At 33.6% G+C, this 13,731-nt stretch overlaps 1 protein-coding gene across 5 annotated transcripts; it reads left to right on the top strand.

Annotated features, from left to right (window-relative positions):
- Nucleotides 1–2,116: 2,116 nt before the first annotated feature.
- On the top strand, nt 2,117–13,718 carry LOC111413234 (uncharacterized). 5 transcript variants are annotated; one of them, XR_011640518.1, is made up of 9 exons: nt 2,117–2,523; nt 2,612–2,684; nt 2,808–2,878; nt 2,927–3,181; nt 3,243–6,311; nt 6,360–6,614; nt 6,668–7,149; nt 13,231–13,506; nt 13,570–13,674. XR_011640518.1 is itself a non-coding variant. In XM_023044130.2 (5 exons), the coding sequence occupies exons 3-5, from the start codon at nt 7,096–7,098 to the stop codon at nt 13,648–13,650; spliced, it is 411 nt and encodes a 136-aa protein (XP_022899898.2). In that variant the 5' UTR covers nt 5,980–6,311; nt 6,360–6,614; nt 6,668–7,095; the 3' UTR covers nt 13,651–13,718. The 5 variants fall into 5 exon arrangements, 1 of the variants encoding a protein (XP_022899898.2); XR_011640515.1 differs by having other exon boundaries at nt 2,612–2,878; XR_011640516.1 differs by having other exon boundaries at nt 2,118–2,684; nt 2,769–2,878.
- The last annotated feature ends 13 nt before the right edge of the window (nt 13,719–13,731 follow it).

Raw genomic sequence — 13,731 nt, 5'->3', positions numbered from 1 at the left:
TTCTTTACGTCAAACATTTCAATTTACTCTATTCTGTGTGTTTCAAAGTTTATAATTGTCAGAGTTTTGATCGAAAACGAAAATGCATGTATTTACGACTGAAGAATATGCAGATATTATTTTTGTACACGGGCTTTGTAACGGAAACGCTCGGCAAGCAGCAAGAGAATGCCTTCGTAGGTTTCCAAATAGACATCAACCTGCCCATACAGTGTTTAGTGCATCATTTCGCAGACTGAGAGAAACAGGTAACCCCGCTCCACTACATTCCGTTCGTCCCCATGATGTGAATGTACAAAATGAAGAACGTGTTATTGATTTAGTACTTGCATGTTACAAATATCCCAAAGTTTTGTATGGCGTGTATTGAATCGAGAAATATTACATCCGTTTCATCGCCAAAATGTTCAAGCATTACATCCTGTAGATACTGAGCAACGCTTAGCATTTTGCCACTGGATTATTCAGCAACATGCTCAAAATAATAACTTCATTTCCCAAGTTCTGTGGTTTGATGAAGCGTGTTTCACTAGGGACGGCATAAATAATTATCATAACGAACATGTGTGGTCCTTGCAAAATCCACATGCAATTAGACCAGGAAGATTTCAGCAACGGTTTAGTGTAAACGTTTGGGGTGGCATTTTTAACAATTCTTTGCTACCTGTATGGGTGATAAATGAACGCTTAAATGCAAATATGTACAGAAATTTCTTGGGACATAACCTTTTCGATTTTATCGACGACGTACCACTTAACATTGTTCAAAATATGTGGCATCAGCACGATGGTGCACCACCACATCGAGGAAGAGAAGGCATCGCTTGGTTACATGAACATTTTCCAAACAAATGGATTGGCAATGGAGGTCCAGTAGTCTGGCCACCACGATCCCCAGATCTAAATCCGCTGGTTTATTATTTCTGGGACACTTCAAAGAAATTGTATATATAGAAGCCGCATCACCTATGTTCGCCCGTATACCGGTTTGAAGCCAACGCAAGAGCATTTGTTTGGAAACAAAATTGACCTTGGTCCTAGCGACAGTGGCGTGTACGATTTAGATAAAATTGGTCAGACTTTATCCAGCGGCGTATCCAAAGAGCATCCTAATTTCTTATATAAAATTACAATTAAAAATTAATTGTTAAACTAACTACTAATTGAAAAGTTATTGTCGTAGTACTTTTATAAATTGTAGAATACATCTTTGTCAAGTTTTAATAAGACTTGAAAGTATTAAATACAATAAATATAATGTAATTTTTTAAATTAATCAGAGGACGTAGAAACAATATACTTGGTAAATGATACAAAAATGTATGTAGTATTTTGATTGATAAGTTTTATATCTAACTAAAAGTACTAGTATACTCTACATACAATATTTACAAAGAAAATATAAATAAATAAAAATGAAGAAAAACGAATCATTTATTGATTCACAAATAGGTTTATTTATTTTAATGTATGCCTTACTCTACGGGCAATAATATTCGGGAATGTTCGGCGATAATCGGCCGCTGGTCCGATCTGTGCACGTTCATTGTTTCAACCGGTTTCGACAAAGGTTGTTAGTAAACAAACCGCGTGTTGCGTTGGCTTTAAGTTTTAGTGTTTACAACTGCTTCTATATATACAATTTCTTTGGGACACATGAAGCAGCTTGTGTACCATGTAGAAATTACTACCCGTCAGCAACTACTGGACAGAATTCAAGATGCAGCTAATAGCATACGGAATGATCCAAATATCATACGTCGTGTGATAGAATCTTTACTTCGTCGATGTGAGGCGTGCATTCAAGCTGAAGGCGGATATTTCGAACAATTTTTGTAATTTTTAAACTTATTTTTTATGTTACATTTTCATTTGCCTATTAAACTGTGTAAAATTTTCTCTGTAAAACGCTTTAACCAAAATGAATCGGACCCATATTCATATAACATTTTTTTCTTAGAATCGCATCACCTTTCATCTGCCAAAGTTTGTCATAGAGCTAATGAATCACCCTGTATTCCGTATTTTTCGGACTATAAGACGCACCTCAAATTTAGAGACGATTTATTGAAAAAAATATTTCGACCATAAAACGCACCCAAAATTGAGTCCATTTTTCTATGTGAAAAGGTGCGTCTTATAGTCTGAAAAATACGGTACTACTAAAATGTTAACTTCGCCAAAGCCAAAACACAAATACGCACACAAACCTTGTTTACTTAAGAGAGAATTATTCATTTATTAGGGTTCGACAAACATGGATAAACATTAATTAGGTAAATTTATTTTCAAAGAAACCATAAAACGATTGGCCTGTTCGTAAATACTCGGTGATCGTCGGCCGGACGGTCCGATCTGAGCGCGTCCCGTTCTGGACTGAGTGAAAACGTAAACAAAACACATCGAACGCTGGCTTCAACTCTTGGTGTTTATATGTATGTGCTTCTAGTAATACAATTTCTTTGGTTGATATTTTCAATCAAAAACTAATTTTCTAATAAGTGTAGCGTTATTGTTCTCAAGGTTATCATCTTTTTCAATAATTACATTTAAAAATAATTTCGTCAATATTTACCTACTGTTTAAATATAACTATACTTAAATCTACCAGCTCTACCAACATGGCGACGTCAAGGACACGTTAGTTAAACTTAAGAACCGGATTTGTCTTCTACTTGTTAGATGTAAGGTTAATAAAATTGTGATTGTATGCTTTCTTTTTGAGTTTTGTAAAGAGAATAAACTACTCTGTTTCTAAACGTTGTTAGATTTGCATAAATACTATCATATTTACAAAATGTATTTAGGATCACAAACTACCACATCAAAAGCTTTGTATTTACAAAGCTTTCCATGCATATTGAAACGCATCCAATTGGTAAGTAATTCATTGATTTAGTTCTTATTGTAATTAGTTTTATTGTAGATATGCAACACAATAATCACTGCTATTGTAGTGAGCCGATGGCGGGGTGATGCACAACACATGTCTTATTTAACTGCTTCAATTGGATCTCTGGTTTTTTGTTCTATTATTGTTTTTATCAAGTTCCGTAACATTGATAAAAACATGAACAATATTCCTTGGACCAAACTTGAACTGGGCTATTATATTACATGGTCCCTTTATTATCTTATTCTTGTACCAATAACCGGTTCGGTATCTTTGAAAATTGCGGAGGTAAAAGAACTACCCAATAAAATAAACCGATTGGAACATTAAATTATTAATATTATTTTAGATATTTTCGTTAATTTGTGTTATTACTTTTGTGATTGACGCTTCTATATGTTACAACGAAATAAAAAATGAGAAATATGCCTATGAGTCAAATTTGAATCAGCAAAATGAAGATTTAAAAAACTTAAATAGTTTTATTGTTTAACTTTATACCATTATTTTAAATCTTTAGCAATGTATTAATCTATAGTTTTATGGGTAAAAAAGTTGTGCTTAAGCTCTGACATCACAGTGCAGAAAATTTCCTTGTTGTGTCAAATAAAAGTCAATATTACTTTTGGCTTTTATATATGTGTAGCTTAATATTAATGCAAGCTTTTTTGTCTTAGAGTTATATGTCTACTATATTTTTCTATTTTTTTCTGGTATCTTATAATGTTTTAATATATCTCTTTTTTTGGTTTCATTTTGCCATATTTCTGCGTTATTTCTATAATGTACAAAAAACAACGCAATCCAATTCTATCCATTAATACACTCACCAGCACATCCATACCGAAAATTCAGTCGAAACAGAACCCGTCTCATCCACAAATCCAAACCAGAACTAACTAAGATCACATAAACCGAATCCATCTCGTTTCTTTATTGAAATATTGACCATTACATTTTAGATGATAGCTTATACCGTTTAACTTCTTTTGTATTAATTTTATATGGTAATCAAATGTTAATCTGTTATCTAAGACAATGCCCAAATAGGTACTATTTGTAACTTCACTCAACCTAATACCCTAGATTATAAGTTCATGTCTTTTCGTAGTGGCCTTTTTGTTAAAGATCATGTATGTACATTTATCACTGTTTAATTGAATATTATTTTTATCCATCCAAGAGCAAACACTGTCCAGATCACACTGGGCATCAGAAAAGACAGAGTCTGTAGAACAAAACAGCATCACCCGCATACAAGGCAAGATCACCATGCATACAACAATTGGTTATATCATTTATATATATTAAAAAAAGCAGAGGACCGAGGACAAATCCCTGGGGTACTCCATACTTGATATGAGTCTTGCTGCTAGTAGCATTATTGTAAACAATGTACTGCTTTCTATTTCTTAAATAATTTCTAAAAACTCTCAGTGATGGTCCCTGAACTCCCAAAGCTTCGAGCTTACTAAGCAGTATAGCATGGTCAACCACATCAAACGCCTTACACAAGTGCAGGAAAACAGCAAAAAAGGATTTTGTTCCCATTGAGATTTCTATGAACAAATTCCAACCATGATACAATAGCAGTCTGTGTGCTCTTACCGCCTATGAAACTCACAAGTTTGGAAACCAATCGTATTCAAATGGGACTTTTTAAAATTGATCAAATATTTTGGCAAAAACCGACAGCATAGATATTGGTCTATAGTTATCCGAAAGAGTTTTTGAGCCTTTTTTATGCACTGGAGTTTCTTCCTACCTTTAGGATAGCGGGAAATTGACCAAGTTCTATTTCTTTTTATATTATCAATTATACGCTCAATTTCATCTGCAGTTGTGGGCTTAATATACATTGAGGAATCTATCCCATAATCCAAGCTGACATTGGCGACCGGCTTTCCCGCAAGCTACCTGTCTACACTGAAGGTGAAGTGATCATTCAGAACATTAGATATTTCCCTAGGATTCACTGCGTCTTCATTACTGCCTACAATCTTAGGAATCCGTTTATTTTTTATATCATACGACAAGGCATTCTTAATAATACACCACTGCTTTCTCGGGCATCCATCAGTATTCTGAAATTTTTTATGCATATGTTCCTTCTAATAAGGTTTTTGACTTCTTTCCGTAATTTGACAAAATGACACCAGTATAATTCACTTTCTTTACCTCTTTCTTTTATATTATTCTTGACTGCTGTAGTGAACCAACCCTCACTTATATTTGTTGTTGTACGTCTTACAGATGTATTCGTGACTTTACCAATTTCCGCTTGAACAACGCCAAGCAGAGTGTCCATTTCAATGTTTTCGGTTTGTCTAAAGTTCAACACAATTTCAACATTTTGTTTTAAGGCATCGTAGTTTACTATTTTTGATTCATACGACTGCTTTGTTATCTTAGTTATATCTTATTACATCTATTGTAAGTTTTATATCTATCAATTTATGGTCAGAGACGAAATGATCTAACATATTTACATCATAACTGTAGTGCTGTTTAATGTTAGTAAAAATATGATCCAATATAGATTTTATATTGGTTGCGATAAATCTTTCATAAGGTTAAATCATTCAGTTTCTGTCATTATCTTAGCACAAGTTGCTTGCAGCAAAGGCATTGCAATTTGTGTTGTCTAACTATTTTCCTCGACTTCCACATTCTATAACCGTCTTGATCTTCCTCGTTTTCTTCGATTTGATGGTATCCAGTTTATCATTTTCTTTGGCTATCTTTTATTCGTTGAACATATCCGAATCATCGTAACCTCTTTACTTTTATGATTTCCTGTGTGCTAATCTGTATTCCTATTTCCATAACTATGTCGGTATTCCTCACTCGATCCATCCATGTTTTCTGGCAACATCTCCAATAGTCCATTTCAACGGGGTTTATTCTTGATTAGCTTGTTTAATTCATGGTCCATACTTCGGATTTTGGTTATTTGTTGGATGCATGGAACACAATTTAATTGTCTGGTAGCTGCTTTCTATTTGCCCAATTATTCTTTGATAACAAATTACAGAATCCTTTAAATGAACGTTCGGTTACAGTCCGTCATATGCCGCTACTATCTCAATCAATACTGGCGACTGGCAATGAAAGATAAAAAAATACCGGTTGTTAACCCGAATGAATTGTCTACATCGCAATTTTATGTTTTACTCTTGTGTGGTGTAAAAAGTGTAAACTGATCTGTTTTTTGCAGAGGACCACAAAGGATAAGCTGATTAAATAAAGATAACAAGCATTTATATTAAAATAAAAGTTGACGAGGCCACGAAGTGGGCGAAAAACCATCGCTGCAAAATCAACTTATTCCAAAATGTATTTAGAATCAAAAACGATTGGATCATTAAATGTTTCGTATTTAAAAAGTTTTCCGTGCGTTTTAAAACTCGTTCAATTGGTAGGTATTTGTTTAGATAAGGCATTATAGTAATAAAAAATTTTTTAGATATGCAACACTCTAATCACTATTATCGTAGCCGAAAACTGGTATAGGGACCTACAAACAGCTTACTTAATTGCTTCGATTGGAGCTTTGGTTTTATCTTCTATTATTTTTCTTATAAAAATCCACAACATTGATAAATACATAAAAAATGTTCCATGGAGCAAACTAGAAGTAAGCTATTACACTACATGGTCTGTTTATTATTTTATTGTTATAGCACAAGCAATTTCCTATGAACCCTATAAAATTGCCCAGGTAAAAAAAATAAATTAGTTATTATTATTTAATAATAATTAATATTATTTTAGATGATTTCTTTGATTAGTGTTATTACATTTATGATTGACGCTTCTGTAAGCTACACTGAAATGAAGAATGAGAAATGTTCCTGTGACTCAAATTTCACTAAAGAGGAAAACGAAAATTTTAAAAATACTAAAACGCTTATAGTGTAAACTGAAATCACTGAGTAAATGTAATGTTACAGTATTTTAATCTAATCTACCTATATCAAGTAAAATTGATTATTAACCAAACTAACAATTTTTTATGTAACTTAACATTTAATGCAATGTATTCCTTGAAGTGTTTAATCGCTGTATAACTTTAAATATATAATAATTATCAAAAAACCACAATCTCTAATATACACATACCACAAAAATTATTCATTCCTTTGAGTTAATTATATCAATTTTGTGTAATTTTGTCAGTGTAGAAATTTAACTGTTGAAGTATGGGTGTTTTATACTTAGGAAGTTATTCGGGTGTTTTAAGACTTAATCAGTTGGTAAGTAAATTTATTTTGTATAAGTGTTTATATACAGTGCGTTCGTAAAATAAGGGCATTGGCGTAAAATCATTATAAATGGTTTAAGGAGATATCTCTGAAACGGGCTTAAATGATTTTCAAATTATTCTTGACCATTCAGATATCAGGAGTTATTTGCTGAACTTAGATTCTGATTTTTAGTTCATCCAAACTATTTGGTCTAATAGTGTAAATTTTACACTAAGCAGAACTGTTTTGCCAGAAAGGTAACAAGACAACTTGATATTTAGGCAAGGATGATAATTATCCTCCCCGACAAGTGGGAACTCTAAAGATTTAACTAGACAGGACCAAATCCAATGTATACCCTCGTGAGTTCGTCACACTAAGGAAATCACCAATTATGTTATATCTACCGCCCCCGACGCAACAAAAATCAAATCGAGTATTACCTATGAGAAGCAGATTAAAATCGCCAAGAATTACAAAACTACTCATTCATTCGACAAACTTTCGATACACTCCAATCCCACTAGATGGTTTAATACAGGGTGTCCCGTTAAGCGTACGGAGCGGCTGTATCTCGACAACGGTAAGGCCTAGAGGTTTGGGAAAAAAATCTTTATAAGCAAACTGACCACGAGAAATAGCTGGAAATTATTTTGAAGTTCGTAATTCGACCGTTAGGGGGCGTAACTGCCATTGAGAAACATAAAATTGTCGCTATCTCAGAAACTTAGACGATGAGCTATAATTTTGACAACATGATTTAATAGCTTGGATAATACCGCACCGCTTTTATTTTGTGATATTTCTCATATCTGTCATAATAAGGGAGGGGGAGGTCAATGCGTTTTCATATGTTTACATTTTAATATCTTCTGGACCATTCAACCGATTTGAATATTTTTGGTGTTGTTTGAAAGAGCATTTTATGCTCTTTTTCAATAAGACCGTTTGCTTTAAAACAAATAAGCTAGAGGGCGTTATCTACAGCGATTACATATTTTTGTGATTTTTGAAGAAAAGTTAAATGGAACGATACTATTTACTTCACAGATTCTTAGTCACCTTAAAATTTGGTAAATTTTAGTGAAAACCGCATCTCGATATCGCCACCCGTTCTCGAATTATAGAAGAAAATGTTAAAAACTCGAGTGCCATCAATCGGATCCAGTTACCTCATCGATAAAAACAAATCACATAACCATGGTAACTGTAAACATGTCATTTACCAACGCAGAAGCGTATGATTGATAGAGCGTATGATGATTTATTTTCAATGTTTCGAATACGATGCAATTGCATGGCAAAAATGTGCAATGCAATTACGACAAAGAAAGACATTTTTCTCTAGAAGTGTTTTTAAGATTGATTTAGCGATTACAGAAAACTGGCAACGTGTAGCCCATTCAGACATCTCTATGAATTCGTAAATCACATTGGTGCGCAATGCATGGAGTTCACACATAATCTGGGAACTCCGAAAACAATTGTCCACAAGATTCCTCAAGAGAATAATATCTCCACCACGTTGTTTTACATCAGGTCTTAACAGATACCGATTATGATAACAGACTGAACTATTATCATTGACTTTTAAATATGATTTGGATAAATCCAAACCTTTTATCATAAATGCTATGGATGCATGAAGCATCTGTCCACAAGCTGGTGTAAACTTGCATAATATGCATTCTTGGTTCGAGCAAAACCCACATTGCTTTCACCCCTTTATTTATTGCGTAGACTAAACGACCTGACTTTTCAAGAAAAACCAATAACCAGGGAAAATATGACAAAACACTAAATACCAGTAGAAACGTGTCCAGGGCCGAGACTTAAGCTTTTAAGTTTTTTTTCGTCGAAACTAGATTAAATAAATGATCGAGGTTTATGGAAGGCATTTCGCACATTAGTGAGCTATTTTTGCCAAAAATTTAAGTTATTCTAAGTGTTTTGGTTTTTTTTTGTTTTATTATCATTGTTGATATTTCATTGATCCGTTAGCTTTTAAACACGTCTCAAAAGTAGTTTTGAAGCAGTTCTAAGCTTGGATAAAGTGTGAAGGAAGGGTCTAGATAATAAAATTTTTGTGCTCTCTTATTTGTTTCCTAAGGTAACTTGATCCGATTAAGATATACGAATTTTTAACATTTTCTTCTATAATTCGAGAATGGATGGGGATATCGAGATGCGGTTTTCACTATTATTTAGCAAATTTTATAGTGATTAAGGGTCTGTGAAGAAAACAGTACCGTTCCATTTTACCTTTTTTTCAAAAATCACAAAAATATGTAACCGCTGCAGATAACGCCCTCTAGCTTATTTGTTTTAAACCAAGCGGTCTTACTGAAAATATCTTTTAAAAGAGCATGTAATGCTCTTTCAAACAAGACCAAAAATATTCAAATGGGTTGAACGGTCCAGGAGATATTAAAATGTAAACATTTGAAAACGCATTGGCCTCCCCCTCCCTTATTATGACAGATATGAGAAATATCGCAAAACAAAAGCGATGCGGTATTATCCAAGCTACTAAATGATGTTGTCAAAGTTATAACTCATCGTCTAACTTTCTGAGATTGCGGGAATTTTATGTTTTTCAATGGCAGTTACGCCCCCTAGGGGTCGAATTACGAACTTCAAAATAATTTCCAGTCATTTCTCTTGGTCACTTTGCTTATAAGGATTTTTTTCCCAAACCTCTAGGCCTTACCGTTGTCGAGATACAGCCGCTCCATACGCTTAACGGGACACCTGTATATACTACAATTAAAATGAATATATCCTTTGGTATTGTCATGAATGGTACGAAATTACCTGTAGTTGATAGTCATAAAAGTCTTGGTTTGGAAATTGATAGTTCTTTTAGATATTCGTCACAGGTCAGTAAATATGTTAAAAACGCTTATTTCGCCCTCAGGCTACTTTTTCCGCATAGGTCTTACTTACCCATAGATGTCAAGCGGATGTTATGCGATGCTCTTATTTTGTCTCAATTTAATTACATGGTTCCTGTATACCATCCAGCGTTAACTGCTTTTGATTCAAATAGAATCCAAAAAATTCAAAACTGCTGTTTACGTTTTATTTATGGCATACGAAAATATGATAAGATATCTCATAAGTTAGTTGACGCTGGATGGTTGTCGATGGGGAACAGAAGAGTGCTTCAGACATTGGTGGTTTATCATAAACTAATATTGAGTAAGACTCCAAGTTATTTATATAGGAAGATTAATTTTAGAAGTAACGTTCATAATCGATTGACTAGGTTTATTTCCTTTATTTCTCCACCTGTCCATCGCACGGGTTTGTTTGAGAGATCTTTCTCATATCATGTTTACAAATCCTATAATCTTATTTCGATGGCTGATAGGAAGTTAAGTGTATCGACGTTCAGGTCTCGGTTATTTGAAAGATTATTCAGATGCTTCTCTGTTGCAAGGGGTCCCGATATCGAGTTGCGTTGCGCATGTCACGGAATCGAGTTTAGTTAATTAGTTTATTATTTACAACTAATTTAATAATTTTTTTTTGTGTTTTGTGTTTGTTACGTCTTCAATTATTAATGTTTAATACCTCTTTTTGTTATCGAGGTCCAGATGGAACAACAGGATTTTATTTTCCTGAATCTGCGCCTCGTGAATTGCTTGCCGCACTATGCTACAATAGCTCTCTTTTGTTTAGATAGTTTTCTTTTGTTTAGATAGTTTTATTTTGTGTCTTTTTTTTTTCTTTCGAATCATTTATTGTTTTTATTTTTGGTTATATTATCTTGCTATATTATATTGTTTTATTTCTGTAATTGCTGTGTGGTTTGGCAATAAAGTCTATTATTATTATTATTATTAAGACAGCCTTGTGAATACGTGTCCTAACCGCTACAATCTCCAACACTGTGTTTAACGGAATAAACAAAGATATAAATTTTGATTTGATGGCCACCAATACACCACCACCCAATGAATCATAAACACGATCAACTATAAACACATTATATCGTGAATCCAATAGGTCAGCATCACAAATGGACGCATTTAACCATATTTCAGTGAGACAAACAACTGAAAAATCACAACTGAGCACGTTTAACAAAAAAGTGGTCGTCTTAGTTCTTAATCCTAACAATAAATTGTAGGTTCTTTCATCAAATCAATATTATAACGAAATTAAATTTATAAAAAAAATAAACTAGAAATTAAAGTAACAACAAAAAAATATATAAACAAGAAATATCAAAAATACGCCATAGTAGTCGGTTTGATCTTCCTGTTGCCATTATCTTTTTCATAACGGATCTCCGCCACGTTATCCTGCGCCTTCCTTTCTATCTTGTGCCTTGTGGGTTTCAGTCTAATGAGTCTAATGCTGTCCTAGCAATATTTTCAGATTCCCTTTGTAGCGGATTTCCCAATCCAGTTCCATTTCCTCTGACGGATTTCTTAACTGAGTGCGGGTTGCTTTGAGAGTCCCCTTGTTTGACAAACCTCCTTGTTTCTTTTTCGTTCTGATTTGATTTTTAATAATTTTCTGAGGCATCTGTTGGTGAACACTTGCAGTTTCGCGTCCATACAATAGAACCGATTTTAAGTTCCTGTAATGTACCCTGATTTTGTTGTTTCTTCTTAGATGCAGGCTGTTCCATACGTCTTTCAGCACTGCAAAGGCTCCTTTGGCTTTACACTGCCTACATAAGTGTACCGTGTATCTATTATGAACCTTCGTTGGTTGTTCTTGAGTCTTAGCTCTGTTCAATCAGTTTCTCTAAGCTCGCTTGCATATCACTGAAAGTATGCGCTACCACGCATCTGTCATTTGCATAATCTAGGTCTAGTAGTTATTGGTGTTATCATGTTTTCATAGTTCAGCCTAGTGCTATGTTAAAGAGTAATGGGGACAGGGGTCATCCTTGTTTTACGTTTTTGAGGACAGGAAATGCTTCCATGGTTTTTTCTTTGTGTAGTGCGCAGCATTTTGCATCTTTGTAGAATTCTTTTATTAGTGCTATTCTTTTGGGTGGGATTCCGGCTTGCTCTAAGAAGTTTATGAACACTATATACATTGTAGCTCTCCATTCCATGCATTGCTCTGCTATTATTCTTAAATTGTTGATGTGGTCGTCACGTGGCCGTTAATGAAGATGTCGATTTTGGATAGCCACTTAATGTAAGAAATGAAGAAGACTTCGTTGTCGTTGCAAGACATTCCTCTACCAAATCATCTTCATTGAGCTCGTGAATGAAGTTTACTTTATAGGGATGACATAATATCTTGTGAGTTGATTTACTAATGGCCAGATTCAAACCAATAATATCCCTTACATTAACATGAGGCTCTTCTTACACAGCCAAAATCGTGTTTTTATTTATTTATTTATGTACATTGGACACAGCACAGGACGACCCCAATAAAAGCTGTGTCACTAAAAAGAATACGAACAAAACAAAATAATAAAGACACAAAATAACATCAGTAGTGAACAGTAGCAAAAAAGTAAAATAAAATAAGATAAGTAAAATAAATGATCAAAAATTCAGATTGAAATTAAGGAAACATTCTATAAACAAGTAAAAAATAACAACAATAAGGAATTGCTGATTGTAATGTTAACAATGATGATACGGCGTGCTCCCAACAGCAGCTAAGGACGATTTTTTAAACGAGATAATGGATTCATAAGCAAATATATCGATGGACAGACGATCGGCTGATCGAGCGGCACGCAGCAATGGGGAATGTTGATAAGCATTAGTGCGGGTTGTAGGAGTGAAAAAGAGAAAATCATATCTCAGCGTTCTGGGCGGAATCAGGAGAGATTTTGTTGAATCTCCCCTGAGACATTTGGTCGACCAGACTTTGAGAGATCTCGTACATGCCCATGATTTTTAAATTTAGTCCCAACTTGGCTGACCATACTTTGGCTAATGAGTTGCCAATCAGTATATGTTGGAATGGCGACATCAACTACTTCTTTTTGTTTTTTCGTACAAATTTGTCATTTTCACAAACCGTTTATAATAATTTTATCGCTCATATACCCTATTTTACGGACGCACTGTATATCTTGTAAATAATTAATACATTATTTTGTAGATGTTCAATACAATAACATCAATAATCTTAGTATTGTTGTCATATTCAGCATCAAACACTCAAAAAGATTTAACATCCTGTGCTTTTATAGCTTCTTCGGGAGCTGTTATTTTAACATTAGTGTTTTTAATGATAAAGTCTTTTGATCTAGACAAAATAGTTAAAATACCTTGGCACAGAATTGAAATGGGATTTTGCGTTGTTTGGATATTATTTCTTTTAAATATGACTCCACAATTAATTTGCAACGACGGTTATGCTTATAAAGTAACAGGAGTAAGTAATAATATAAGTTACTTAAATAATTAAATTTAAATTAATAAAAATGTTTTATTTTAGATAATATTTTTACTCTCCTCAATTTTCTATGTCGCGGAAATTTTAGAATGTATCGAAGAAAACAAACAAGAACAATCATAAAATGGTACATAAATTAATCTAAAACTAAGTTCCCATGGAATTAAAATAAACTTAAAATTCAAATTCTTCTAAAATCTTTTT

Source organism: Onthophagus taurus, chromosome 6 (genome assembly GCF_036711975.1).
Source record: "Onthophagus taurus isolate NC chromosome 6, IU_Otau_3.0, whole genome shotgun sequence".
Lineage (NCBI taxonomy): Eukaryota > Metazoa > Arthropoda > Insecta > Coleoptera > Scarabaeidae > Onthophagus > Onthophagus taurus.
This window is presented reverse-complemented; position numbering and strand designations above follow the sequence as displayed.